At 33.6% G+C, this 15555-nt stretch overlaps 1 protein-coding gene across 1 annotated transcript; it reads left to right on the forward strand.

Annotated features, from left to right (window-relative positions):
- Window positions 1-822: 822 nt before the first annotated feature.
- On the forward strand, window positions 823-4498 carry LOC146733757 (uncharacterized). Its single transcript, XM_085491565.1, has 4 exons — window positions 823-950; window positions 2722-3056; window positions 3177-3269; window positions 4221-4498. Exons 2-4 carry the CDS (start codon window positions 2730-2732, stop codon window positions 4365-4367), a joined length of 567 nt encoding a protein of 188 aa, XP_085347691.1. The 5' UTR covers window positions 823-950; window positions 2722-2729; the 3' UTR covers window positions 4368-4498.
- Window positions 4499-15555: the final 11057 nt, after the last annotated feature.

Here is a 15555-nt window from a genome sequence, read left to right on the forward strand (position 1 = left end):
TACATATCTATCGGGCTGTTGAACAGCATGCGTGAACTAATTGGTACGTCTGATATTTAAAAAAAGGAGTAGGATAATTGGTTATTATAAATCACACTGTACTGTAAAATAATGTGATAAAAATCGATTTTTTTGTTGCAAAGTTGCAAAGCTCGGAAGTTGCAAGTCTTCAGCAATTGTCACTAGAAAATGTAAATTTTTTGTCAAAACTTCTCAACTTTTCACCAAAGACATAGAGCTACCCACATACACACAACAACATACTAATAATTTGGAATTGGATTTATTACTGATATTATCATTCACTAGGGAATTAAAGATGCGTGAAATGACCTTTGACCCAACCGACCTGACATGTGTGTATATATTCAAAATAAATAATAGTTTTTAATCTCTAATCCGGCCGTTTGCAACCAGTTACTGATCATGCAAATAATATAAATATATTAATAGATATGTACAGTAAATGTGTTGGTAGTCAATTGTATAGGCGGTATGAATAGAGGCGACCTTTTATACTGATAATACTTAGATTATATTCGAATATCTTAAATTTATCAATTAATTAGGTAGTTGTTTTTATTCGTCAAACAATATGCAATACTCTTATATCTTGCGTATATTTCTAATATGACATTATTATCACAGTCACAATTTAGCGAAGGTAAGGTTGGAATATTCTAATGGCAACATTTATTGTGGCATCACCTTTCTGAAAGTGGATCATCACGCCACAATGCCGAAGGTCAGTTTACTATATACGTATAAATGACGTAAATTAAATTGTATATATTTTTTTCCAATATTGACAAGTAAGTCCAATGTAAACATATTCATGAGGGGTGTGATGAGGTCGCCAAACAGTTTATTATAATGAACAATATCAATGCGCTGTGAACAGTCATTTTAAATCAAATGGGGTAAAGGAACGATACGGAGTACCCATTCAGGTTAGTGTCTGTTCTTTTGAAAGATGTGGACATAATTGTCAAGGCTTCATCAATGACATGATTGTTCATTTATACAATAGCTTAACACAATAGCTTAACAATTGATTTCCGTGTTTGTACCGAGCAGATTTCATGCAACACTGGACATCGTACTTTCACTCTTAAATAAGTGTACACACAAATGAACATATCTTACAACAAACACGGCATTTGATTTCATGATTACAGACGCGCAGCCAAATTAGCCACGTCCCAAACAAAAATTCTAAGTTATTAATGATAATATGGTTTTTAGTGTATCACGACGTTCGCGATATTATTAGTCAATAGCTTTATCATACTTATTCTGTCATTTTTTTTATATTACCATAGGTGTATCTATTTAGAAACATTATTATTATTTATATTCTCTTATTGTTGGCACAAAATAAATGTGTTATGATTCATAATTTAGGTTTATTTTAAAATACTCTGGTATGGGGATTCCTTTCACTGCATATTGACATAAGGGCAGAATGAATTTTATTTCCCTACAGTCCGTTTTGTCTCTGAAATAGCTCAATATCTGTGAGACATTATTTTATCAACTATCATGACTATTGACATACCTTCAAATTACGTCATCTATCCAGCATGGAATGAAGTAACGAATTATATAAAATTATGGTTGAGGTTCAATGAAATTGAATCTTAACAACTTAACGAACTGTATCGTCATATCGAGAAGGGCACATACAAATTCCTAGGCTCGATTTCAGAGATTATTATCTTGTAAGTAGCAGTGGTAATACATGTATATACAACTAGCAATGAAAGAAACATATATCGAAAGTACGTACAGTTGATACGTAAAACGCATCTACAACTCAACCGTTTTTAATTCGTCTGACTGATAAGTATTAGTTATGGCTAGTAATCCGGTAGAGGCTAATAATTGTTGACTGAAAAACTAAAAGTCTAACATTCTTCATTTGAGCACCTGTCACACGCAACGTAATATTACCGTAATTGGTATAGTACAGGTGTGATGGTTCAAATACCAAAATGGCAACAGTAACAGAAAGACTTCTCTGGCGGCGATGATAAAATACGAACACGGAGCCAACGGATAAGGTTTCAACTGGTACTGGTATTATTATACTCTGCAAACACCAAGTACAATAACGCGGTAAAACTCCACTACTCCAATAACTAGAAACTTAAACTCCAATAAAATTCAACGAGATCTCCGATCTGATCTCAGTGCTGAACAGCTCCCCTATATATACCCGCACTTTCTATAAATAGACCACTACATCAGCATACATAATGAGTCTTGAACTTACTACAAATTTCTAGAATGTTCCATTACCTTCCATTGCCTTCTACAGTGTTCTATTACCTATTCAACCAGTTTCTAAAAAAATATAAAATATTCCATCCAGACACAGTACGGTTCTAGAACATTCTCAGTGACACGGAAGTGGTAAATAATTCGTATGCGACAGCACCGAACCCCTCCCATACAGGTATACAGGCCAATAATGTAGAAAAGAAATTAGAATAATATATTTAGTGATTTTAGTTTTTCACATAATAATATCACATATTTTTACATGTCAAAACAATCAGGAAAATCTTCATTTTTTATTATTTCATGTATTATTTAATTTATCACTTAATTTTTGCATTTTTTTTATATGGGGTTTGCAGAATATAATAATAAAAAAGTAGCAACTGCATTCTTATGCAAAAATTAAACTATATGGCATTGTTTTATTGATTCTTCCAGCTTGCAACATGTGTGTCATAAAACTGATGTACATCTTGAGCCTACTGTCAGTTGTTAGTTCAAGTGAATTGTTGCCTGAAAATCACCCGGAGAATTTGTGTAATAAGTGTTCTGTGAAATATTATGCAACTAGTATATTTGATTCCGAATGCAAAGTGGATGTACCATGCCCAGAATTCATGTTGAATGCCGAAGATTCTGCACAGTCGGAGCCAGTTACGGAACATCTGGGTGAATTTTATGTCAGTCTGACAGGTTACCTAGATGAAACGAAATTGAGACATACGGTAGGAGTTGGTGCAAAGCGTTTGAATGGAATGGCGCGTGAGGAAATGGTGAGTTGTATAGATGTATATAAAATTGTTCATTAGTAATGTTCGTCATTTAAAAAAAAATGGAATTTAAAAATAATTGAAGTATCAGACACTTACTATGCCTTTCACGTTTAACTATAGGGTCAACTTGATTCTGGTTGGGTCCTTGATTGCCAATTATGTGATATTGAGCTCCGTGGAGAAAGTTGGGTAATATATACTTGTGAAGATAAGGTAATTTTATTGTTTACATATTAAAATTACCACAATCACAATCACGATCATTGTTATTATTTTAAATGTTCTGATTCACACATAGTAAAAGTATATTGATATTAATAATTCGCAAAAGAATACTGATACAATACATTATAATTCAATACAATACAAGCACATACGAGAAAGAAAAAGTAAGTAGGTTTTTGTTTTTGTTTCTTCCGTCATTAAAATATTGTACTGATGTCCCTTACGATTTATTGTGAATTAGTTATATATTGTTATGACACGAATGTCGCATATAATGGCGTGAATGGAAACATTAAAACGATCAATAACAACAATATAATAACAACTGACAAATTGAAATACGATTATACAATTCAATAATTTTATTATATATCATTTTTCCTGAATATAATTATCTAAATACATGCAAAATATAATATCTGATTATTGATATACAAAAATAAATGAATTATAAAATTAAATAAATATTCAGTAGGTCATATAATATTACGATTTAAAGAATCTTGTGGTAAAACTTGGAAAACTAAGAATTAAGCTTCCTCCCCATCACTAGTATATACATATAGTTTTGACCTCTAGTTTACTGACATTGAACTATTACACACAAAAATATAAAAATACATTTCGAATACAAAAGATTATTATTATTATTATTATTATTATTATTATTATTATTATTATTATTATTATTATTATTATTATTATTATTAAAGCAATAAACACATTTAACCATTTTTAATTAGCTTTTTGAATATCGTCACACCTAATAATCAAAAAACATTTAAACTTATGTTCGGAAATATTTACATCAAGGAACTCACAAACAAATTACTTCAGATATAAAGTTTACATTTAAGATGAGTTTCAATACAATAGTGTATATGTATAATTATATGTATGTATATATGTAACTTTATATTATTACGCTTTCTAATTTAGAAATGTCCGTTGATTATGAAAGGGCATCAACTATTTAACCCACCAGCGGAACAAAAATGGCTGACATCTGAGGGCTACTGTCATGGTCTTCCCGGCAATATGAAGTCTCGATACACCTGCTACCAACCAAACGAAATAGTCCAATGATGCGCACCGCTTGTTGCGTACATCGACAAGTAGTTTAGTGACAGTTCAACTGACCTTTCATGATTAGACTTTCGCATGTATAAGAAACTAATTTTCGAATGATATATAAAACACACTGTCATCGACTATAAATGCATTTGAGACATGCTAAACACTCCATGTTAAACACTCACACGTTAAACACTCACATGTTAAACACTCACATGTTGAACACTCACACGTTAAAACTGACACGTACATTAAACACTCGCACGTTAAACACTTACACGTTAAACAACTCACACATACGTTAAACAATTACATGTACTTTAAACACCCACACGTACGTTAAACACTCACACGTACGTTAAACACTCACGCGTGCGTTAGACACTCACATGTACGTTAAACACTCACACATACGTTAAACATTTACACGTATGTTAAACACTCACACGTTGAACAGACAATGTAGTACAATATTGTAGCTATTTAATTACATATATTAATTTCACAATTGTGGTGGTTGACTTGTAATTAAAATAAATTAAAACGGGTGGTGTATCAATACAAGTATTTAATTTCTATGATTTTAAATGCATTTGAGACATGTTAAACACTCACATGTTAAACATTCACACGTTGAACACTTACACGTACGTTAAACACTCACATATACGCTAAACACTCAAACGTACGTTAAATAGTCACACGTACGTTAAACACTCACATGTTAAACACTCACAGGTTAAACACTCACGTTAAACACTCACACGTACATTAAACACTCACACGTTAAACACTCTCACGTTAAACACTCACATGTTAAACACTCACACGTTAAACACTGACACGTACGTTAAACTCTTACACGTTAAACACTCGCGTACGTTAAACACTCACACGTACGTTAAACACTCACACGTAAGTTAGACACTCACACGTACGTTAAACTCTCACACATACGTTAAACACTAACATGTTTGTTAAACACTCACACATACGTTAAACACTCAATGTAGTACAATATTGTAGCTATTAAATTACACATATTAAATTCACAATTGTGATGGCTGACTTGTAGTTAAAATAAACACTCGCATGTACGTTAAACACATGTTAAACACTCAAACATTAAACACTCACGTTAAACAGTCACACGTATGTTAAACACTCACACGTACATTAAACACTCCCACGTACGTTAAACACTCACGTACGTTAAACACTCACATGTACGTTAAACACTCACACACGTTAAACACTCACACGTACGTTAAATACTCACACATGTTAAACACTCACACGTACATTAAACACTCACATGTACGTTAAACACTCACACGTATGTTAAACACTCACACATACATTAAACACTCACATGTACGTTAAACACTCACGCACGTTAAACACTCACATGTACGTTAAACACTCACACATTAAACACTCACACATATGTTAAATACTCACACGTACGTTAAACACTCACACATATTTTAAACACTCACACGTACGTTAAACACTCACACATATTTTAAACACTCACACACACACGTTAAACACTCAATGTAGTACGCTCTTGTAGCTATTAAATTACACATATTAAATTGACAATTGTGATGGTTGACTTGTAGTTAAAATAAATTAAAATGGGTGATGCATTAATACAAGTATTTAATTGTATGTTTCTCTGAAATGATTACATTCGTGAACTAGGGATGTGGTGTATACAGATGTACACGAGTGTGTACAATACAATTTTATGGCACATGCAGGCAAAACAGTAGAACCATTGCAGGAAACATGTCTCTCTGTCTCACTTTTGACACGGGTGTGGTATCCTGGTATCCATAAAATGCACTGTCACACGGTGCTGTTTGTATTGTCAGAGTATAATGCTTACTGCCTTAATACAAGGAAGCAGTAATAGGAAAGTCATGGTTCGAACCCAACTTGGTCTTTTCAAAATCTAAAATTCCAAACTTTGGCACCTATTGACATACATTAAATAATGCTTTGGAATACACGCATTACAAGTTAATTTGGATCAGCGCACTTTAGCAGTAGCCAATTGTAAAAACAGATATGTGAGTGACAATTTACAAAATGATGCATGTAAAACCTTTTGTTTTTACCTAGGGTATATAAAAAATTGGTTGTGATTCCTTCAGCTTACTGACAACCACAATCATTATTTTGCAGAAACCAGCTTTCTGCATGGTTTCTATGGACAATATTTAATTGCCAGGGACACACCCATCTAAGCATTCTGATTCATATCAATCATATCTATTTCAGTAGCATACCTGTACGTTTGCTTAGAATAACCTCATATTATGTATTAATGTAGTCATGTTGCCAGGACCACACCCATCTAAGCATTCTGATCCATATCAATCTCATCTATTTCAGTAGCATACCTGTACGTTTGCTTAGAATAACCTCATATTATGTATTAATGTAGTCATGTGACACCCTGACCCACTATGTGCTCAAATAGGCAACACATTAATGTTATTAATGTTAGATTGTTTGTTGCAATAGTTGAGTGTTGTTTTCTCAATACAACCAATGAGTGAATTGTACTATTAAGTAAACCAACACAGATAAACACATTGATTATTCGCTATTCTTAATTTCGCTATTTTTGTAAAAATTACTAAATTAAATCCACATAAACAAGTAGAATAATAGAACTCATTGTTTCCTTGCCAAGTTTGTGAACTTAAAAACCAGTGAAATCGCTCAAATCATTAAAATAGTGAAATTAAACACCATGGAAGCCGAGTGTTCCTCCTTTCCCACTTACATTTACAGCGTAGGTCGAGAGTACAGCGTATTCCTCCCTACAAACATTCCCTTCACCATGCTCTTAACTGGACCGCAGTCCATTCCCATTTTCCACCTGGTCTGCACAGCTGCCTGGCACCCAGGACCCCAACTCCCCCAGGTCGCCATTTACATGTCCCCTGGGCCGAGTGTTCCTTCCTCCTTTCCCACATACATTGACAGCGTAGGTCGAGAGCACAGTGTATTCCTCCCTACAAACATTCCCCTGTCACCATGTTCATGCTCTTAACTGGACCGCAGTCCATTCCCATCATCCACCTGGGTTGCACAGCTGCCTGGCACCCAGGACCCCAACTCCCCCAGGTCGCCATTTACACGTCCCCTGGGCAGAGTGTTCCTTCCTACCTACTAATACTTACTTCATGGGGGTCTCTTCGGTCACTCTCATTCTTCATGCCCTTCGCTTGGGCTAAGGATTCCATCCTGCCCCCCATTAAAGGGCGCGGCGGCCATTTTCATGGCCACCCCCCAAATTTTCGGCTCTTGCAGGAAATCCTTGACCTTGTGTGACCCTGGTCCTGCGTGACCTTGGTACCCACCGACCGAAGGGGCCCCCTGCCCAGCCTTTTTTACAGTCTTGTATTTTTATAGTTTTGTATTTTGTAGTTAGTGCAATTTTATTCAGTTTTCTGTTTGCAATAAAAATATGTGTTTTTTACTCTACTTTTGTTGTGGTGTGCATTTACAAAGTGGAGATTTGCAGTGTCAAATCTATTTTTGTAAATGCACTAAGCAACATGCCCCTCGATTTCAGTCACCTTTGACCTTTGTCCACCAGGGAGTTGTTCCTTTGGTCAACATTGTTCAGCCAATCAGTCTTTATTTTGCACTCGACACGTAGCGTCACTTCTTTTCTTAGATTTTCTTTGTTCCCCATTCATTCATAGTTTGCTACGCTTCGCTGGCTCTATTTTGCTATCCCACCACCTACCCCTTCATCCTACCTGTGTGGCTCCTTTTGTCGAGTGGCTGGGCTAAGGATTCCATCCTGCCCCCCCATTAAAGGGCGCGGCGGCCATTTTCATGGCCACCCCCCAAATTTTCGGCTCTTGCAGGAAATCCTTGACCTTGTGTGACCCTGGTCCTGCGTGACCTTGGTACCCACCGACCGAAGGGGCCCCCTGCCCAGCCTTTTTTACAGTCTTGTATTTTTATAGTTTGTATTTTGTAGTTAGTGCAATTTTATTCAGTTTTCTGTTTGCAATAAAAATATGTGTTTTTTACTCTACTTTTGTTGTGGTGTGCATTTACAAATGGTTTTACAGTAATTTAAAAATCGATCTTTACCTTGCACAGTTTGAGAATTTAATATTCTGGACAGAACAAATCCAATCACATTTGATAATATCATATTTGAAATAACATATATAATGAAATGATAAATTTAAGTGAGGTAAAAACTGTGTTTATTGCACAATTTTTTATATTTATTTGGGAAGTTATATGTAGAAAAATATGTAGAAAATTTTTTTTTTCAATATATTTGTTTCCGCTAGACAAATATATGCAAACTAGAGAAATCACATAGATTGTACTTTTGATAATTGAAATGATTCACAATTGATTAGTTTTCTAGTTAAATAATAATATAATAATGAATTTATTGCATCCTTAGAAATAATTTCCATTGGTTGAACAGCAATAAAATGTTAGTAATAAAGTACAATACGTATAAAATTAAAGTAAAAGTAAAATGTCAGTTATTGATATTTCTGATTTCAAATATTTTGTATAAGTATTCACCAACTTGTCTTATTAGTACGTCTTCTCTTGAACTCATAATATATTTAAATATCTGGTTATCACTTTTCAATTCTTCTGGAATACTGATATTATTAAATAGCTTTTGTCTTTCTGTTTGGTACCTAAGACATTCCATGAAGAAATGTTCTTCATTTTCAATTTTGATCTGGGAACATTGCTTACAGATTCTGTCTTCTAAAGGTATTTTGGGTTGGGTATGTCTACCCTTCTCAATTTCTAATACATGACTGCTAATTCTGAAACGAGTTAATAAGATTTTATGTTTCAGATTACATAAGAGCAAATATGGTTCAAAAGTGTACGAGTCTTTAAACTTTATATACGTTCTCAGTTTTCTATTATCATTTGTCACACTCAACTTCCAGAACTCTACATACCTTTATTAAATGAAAATAAATGTATATTTTTACTAAAAATTTAAAAGTTTAATTTCCATGATATTGAAATACAAGCTAACAAAAAAGATAATTACATAAAAAGCCAAGATAATATCTGGAAGTATTTTTTTCATTACCTTGCAAAACAATATTACATGTACATCATCACTCCAGTATTTATAACAATTTTTTACAATATTTTTCATAATTTTCAGCATATGCGTCAATAAGGTGCATGTATAAACTAACTGCTATGAATAATTACGCAAATTTATGCAGATGGTTTTAATTGAAATCCTTTGTCGAGCAGAGATTGATGGTTGGGTGTTCAGTACAACACATAATGGAATGATTCACTTTATGGATAACTTGACAAATAATTATTTATTAATTTTAATTATGTACATGTATTTGACACCTTGAAGATTTGTTAAGGCTTCTTAAGACAAATACTTTACACAAGCAATCATATTGCATAGCACAGGTTTGATTTCCTTATGAAAAATGTATTCAAAACAAGACGCAGTGCAACTGTGTCACTTTCATTTCTAACTACATACACTAATTTACTAAAATTAAAAGTAATTTTCAATATTTCAGTTTTGTAATTTGCAATACAGGGATTGGAATTCTTTACTTCGCCTTGAAACAAAATACTAAATTTTAATTTCCAATAAATCTTAAATTCTCTTATTGGTATGTCCCGGCAAATGTATTTTGATATTCGCACATTCATTTTTAAACACTATAAAAATAGAGACTGACAACAGCTCATTTTTCTCGGACTTGCAAAATAATGTGTTTTGATCTCTGCATGTAAATTGTATTGTTTTTAAATTAACTGGCATCCTAATCAATATTCAACTGACATGCCTCTCACAGGAGTTGTCATGTACTATTTGTAATATTAACATTTTGGCAATATTAATTTACTTTTATTTGGTTACACTTTCTGATCAATTAATCATACACACACAATCACTATAAACAGTGCTCACAATCATGTAATCTGGATTCAGTTAGATATCTAAGGCAGTTTATTTACTGGAATCACATGTACATGTATTCTAGACCTTTCAGCCAATCAGAAGACTAGATACAGACTAATCATCTTATAATCTTTGAAATTCATACAGGAACAGATATCCTCGGGGGCGGAGCTACGTCACAAGACATTCCACGTTGCTAAGACGCGTATTATTATACATACATTTTTATGGGCTCTGTGCGCACTGCTGTGGAACGCCGATCGAGTCGGTGAAAATTCGAGAAAACAACACAAACTCAACTTTGAAGTAATCCTGAACAGCAGTTTATTTACTGGAATCACATGTACATGTATTCTAGACCTTTCAGCCAATCAGAAGACTAGATACAGACTAATCATCTTATAATCTTTGAAATTCATACAGGAACAGATATCCTCGGGGGCGGAGCTACGTCACAAGACATTCCACGTTGCTAAGACGCGTATTATTATACATACATTTTTATGGGCTCTGTGCGCACTGCTGTGGAACGCCGATCGAGTCGGTGAAAATTCGAGAAAACAACACAAACTCAACTTTGAAGTAATCCTGAACAACCAAATTTATATATGTTACACACGTAGAGCTAATCTTGTTACACTGTTCAGGGGAGTCTCAACAACCATCCCAAAGTATCGTTTTCTTAGAGTTTTCGGCCTTTGTTTTCACCGTGATGGTTGCCATGTGGTGAAAATGCCTGGATGCTCGCCCCCGAGAATAAAGGAAAGTAGTACACATGTATATGAACTATATACTATTGTCAATATACTGTAAACGTATTAATTATTCACTGGTTGTAACTAGTTTAATTTCACTATTTTCGCAGATATACATTGAATTAAACACAAAATAACCAGTAGAACTCACTGTTTTCCTGCCAGGTTTAAGAACTAGAAATCCAGAAAAATTGCTTAAAATAGTGAAATTAAATAAAAATAATAGATATTGATATTGATACTTTACAGAATTCAAAATTGTTTGAAATTTACTGCAAGAAATGATTGTGATGTAATGATTTATTTAACAGAATACAAAACTCTTAGAAAGTTAGCATGCCAATGAAATTGTCGCTATTACAAACTTTCATTTTTTTCTCATAATTGTCTCATGAAATGAAAGGGGTGTTTGATACAGCATGTTTTCAACATGATACAAGTGACAGAAAACAAGTTTACACTAGTACATTATGCTATTGCCTTTAATGTTTGCCACAGCTGTGTGTCAACGTACACTCCAGTGTCTTTGCTTACATCATTCATAATGCTAATTTTATTTTCGACATTAACATTTTGAGTGCCATGATTTCTCCTGTGCAATATTTTGTGTATTTTTAAATAACATTATTGACAGTTTTGAACTTGGGCTTAATTTGCAACAGGATGTGATCAAATCGAAAAAACCTTGAACAAATTACTGTACCAGTAATTGCTTTATTAGAAGTGCATTACCAATAGACGTGCATATAAACCAACACTTTACGCTGATTCATTAAAATATACATGTAACTGAATGAGTCAGCAAACAGCTGTGAGTCAGAAATTTATGTAAGCAGAAATATTAATACAGATAATACATGACAGGTGAGAAACGTCTTAACACTCAAAAGATTAAATACTCTTGAGAGGTACATGTTGTACATAAAAACATTTCAATTTTGCAGGTTCTACGGATAAGTACGAACATAACAAGTGTGCTCACTTGTATGACAAAATGTTAAGCATCAAAACTATATAAACTAACCACTGTGTTGCTTTGAAATCCACCACCTTGGTAATTGAAAATGCACAATCAGCAAAGATCAGTGAAGCACAGCTTAAATCGTTAGTATTACCATGGTAATACAGTCTCCAACATTACAATATATGGGAATATAGTCTCCAACATTACAATATATGGGAATATTCTCAACATTACCATATATGGGAATACAGTCTCCAACATTACAATATATGGGAATATTCTCAACATTACCATATATGGGAATACAGTCTCCAACATTACAGTATATGGGGATATAGTCTCCAACATTACAATATTTGGCAATATAGTCTCCAACATTACAGTATATGGGGATATTCTCAACATTACCATATATGGGAATACAGTCGCCAACATTACAATATATGGGATTAAAGTCTTCAACATTACCATATATGGAAATTCTGTCTCCAACATTACCATAAATGGGATTACAGTCTCCAACATTTTCATATATGGAAATACTGTCCCCAACATTACCATGTATGGGAATACAGTCTCCAACATTACCATATATGGGAGTACATTCTTCAACATTACAATATATGGAAATATTCTCCAACATTACCATATATGGGAATACAGTCTCCAACATTACCATATATGGGAATACAGTCTCCAACATTACAATATATGGGAATATTCTCAACATTACCATATATGGGAATACAGTCTCCAACATTACAATATATGGGAATATTCTCAACATTACCATATATGGGAATACAGTCTCCAACATTACCATATATGGGAATACAGTCTCCAACATTACAATACATGGGAATATTCTCAACATTACCATATATGGGAATACAGTCTCCAACATTACAATATGTGGGAATATTCTCAACATTACCGTATATGGGAATATAGTCGCCAACATTACAATATATGGGATTAAAGTCTTCAACATTACCATATATGGAAATTCTGTCTCCAACATTATCATATATGGGATTACAGTCTCCAACATTTTCATATATGGAAATTTTGTCCCCAACATTATCATGTATGGGAATACAGTCTCCAACATTACCATATATGGGAGTACATTCTTCAACATTACAATATATGGGAATATTCTCCAACATTACCATATATGGGAATACAGTCTACACTTTACGCTGATTCATTAAAATATACATGTAACTGAATGAGTCAGCAAACAGCTGTGAGTCAGAAATTTATGTAAGCAGAAATATTAATACAGATAATACATGACAGGTGAGAAACGTCTTAACACTCAAAAGATTAAATACTCTTGAGAGGTACATGTTGTACATAAAAACATTTCAATTTTGCAGGTTCCACAGATAAGTACGAACATAACAAGTGTGCTCACTTGTATGACAAAATGTTAAGCATCAAAACTATATAAACTAACCACTGTGTTGCTTTGAAATCCACCACCTTGGTAATTGAAAATGCACAATCAGCAAAGATCAGTGAAGCACAGCTTAAATCGTTAGTATTACCATGGTAATACAGTCTCCAACATTACAATATATGGGAATATAGTCTCCAACATTACAATATATGGGAATATTCTCAACATTACCATATATGGGAATACAGTCTCCAACATTACAGTATATGGGGATATAGTCTCCAACATTACAATATTTGGCAATATAGTCTCCAACATTACAGTATATGGGGATATTCTCAACATTACCATATATGGGAATACAGTCTCCAACATTACAATACATGGGAATATTCTCAACATTACCATATATGGGAATACAGTCTCCAACATTACAGTATATGGGGATATAGTCTCCAACATTACAATATTTGGCAATATAGTCTCCAACATTACAGTATATGGGGATATTCTCAACATTACCATATATGGGAATACAGTCTCCAACATTACAATATATGGGAATATTCTCAACATTACCATATATGGGAATACAGTCTCCAACATTACAATATATGGGAATATTCTCAACATTACCATATATGGGAATACAGTCTCCAACATTACAATATATGGGAATATTCTCAACATTACCATATATGGGAATACAGTCTCCAACATTACAATATATGGGAATATTCTCAACATTACCATATATGGGAATACAGTCTCCAACATTACAATATATGGGAATATTCTCAACATTACCATATATGGGAATACAGTCTCCAACATTACAATATATGGGAATATTCTCAACATTACCATATATGGGAATACAGTCTCCAACATTACAATATGTGGGAATATTCTCAACATTACCATATATGGGAATACAGTCTCCAACATTACAATATATGGGAATATTCTCAACATTACCATATATGGGAATACAGTCTCCAACATTACAGTATATGGGGATATAGTCTCCAACATTACAATATTTGGCAATATAGTCTCCAACATTACAGTATATGGGGATATTCTCAACATTACCATATATGGGAATACAGTCTCCAACATTACAATATATGGGAATATTCTCAACATTACCATATATGGGAATACAGTCTCCAACATTACAATATATGGGAATATTCTCAACATTACCATATATGGGAATACAGTCTCCAACATTACAATATTTGGCAATATAGTCTCCAACATTACAGTATATGGGGATATTCTCAACATTACCATATATGGGAATACAGTCTCCAACATTACAATATGTGGGAATATTCTCAACATTACCATATATGGGAATATAGTCGCCAACATTACAATATATGGGATTAAAGTCTTCAACATTACCATATATGGAAATTCTGTCTCCAACATTACCATAAATGGGATTACAGTCTCCAACATTTTCATATATGGAAATACTGTCCCCAACATTACCATGTATGGGAATACAGTCTCCAACATTACCATATATGGGAGTACATTCTTCAACATTACAATATATGGAAATATTCTCCAACATTACCATATATGGGAATACAGTCTCCAACATTACCATATATGGGAATACAGTCTCCAACATTACAATATATGGGAATATTCTCAACATTACCATATATGGGAATACAGTCTCCAACATTACAATATATGGGAATATTCTCAACATTACCATATATGGGAATACAGTCTCCAACATTACAATACATGGGAATATTCTCAACATTACCATATATGGGAATACAGTCTCCAACATTACCATATATGGGAATACAGTCTCCAACATTACAATATATGGAAATATTCTCAACATTACCATATATGGGAATACAGTCTCCAACATTACAATATATAAGAATATTCTCAACATTACCATATATGGGAATACAGTCTCCAACATTACCATATATGGGAGTACAGTCTTCAACATTACCATATATGGGAATACAGTCTCCAACATTACCATATATGGAAATACAGTCTCCAACATTACCATATAAGAGAATACAGTCTCCAACAGCTTCTACATGCAAAACAAGCGC

This window comes from Saccoglossus kowalevskii, chromosome 16 (genome assembly GCF_978046115.1).
Source record: "Saccoglossus kowalevskii chromosome 16, keSacKowa6.1, whole genome shotgun sequence".
Taxonomy (NCBI): Eukaryota; Metazoa; Hemichordata; class Enteropneusta; family Harrimaniidae; genus Saccoglossus; species Saccoglossus kowalevskii.

Excerpts from the sequence above, each read along its gene's own strand:
- LOC146733757 (XM_085491565.1), top strand. The coding sequence starts at position 2,730 with ATGTGTGTCATAAAACTGATGTACATCTTGAGCCTACTGTCAGTTGTT. Across the intron at positions 3,057-3,176 it reads GAATGGCGCGTGAGGAAATG|GGTCAACTTGATTCTGGTTG; the intron begins GTGAGTTGTATA and ends GTTTAACTATAG. Across the intron at positions 3,270-4,220 it reads TATATACTTGTGAAGATAAG|AAATGTCCGTTGATTATGAA; the intron begins GTAATTTTATTG and ends TTTCTAATTTAG.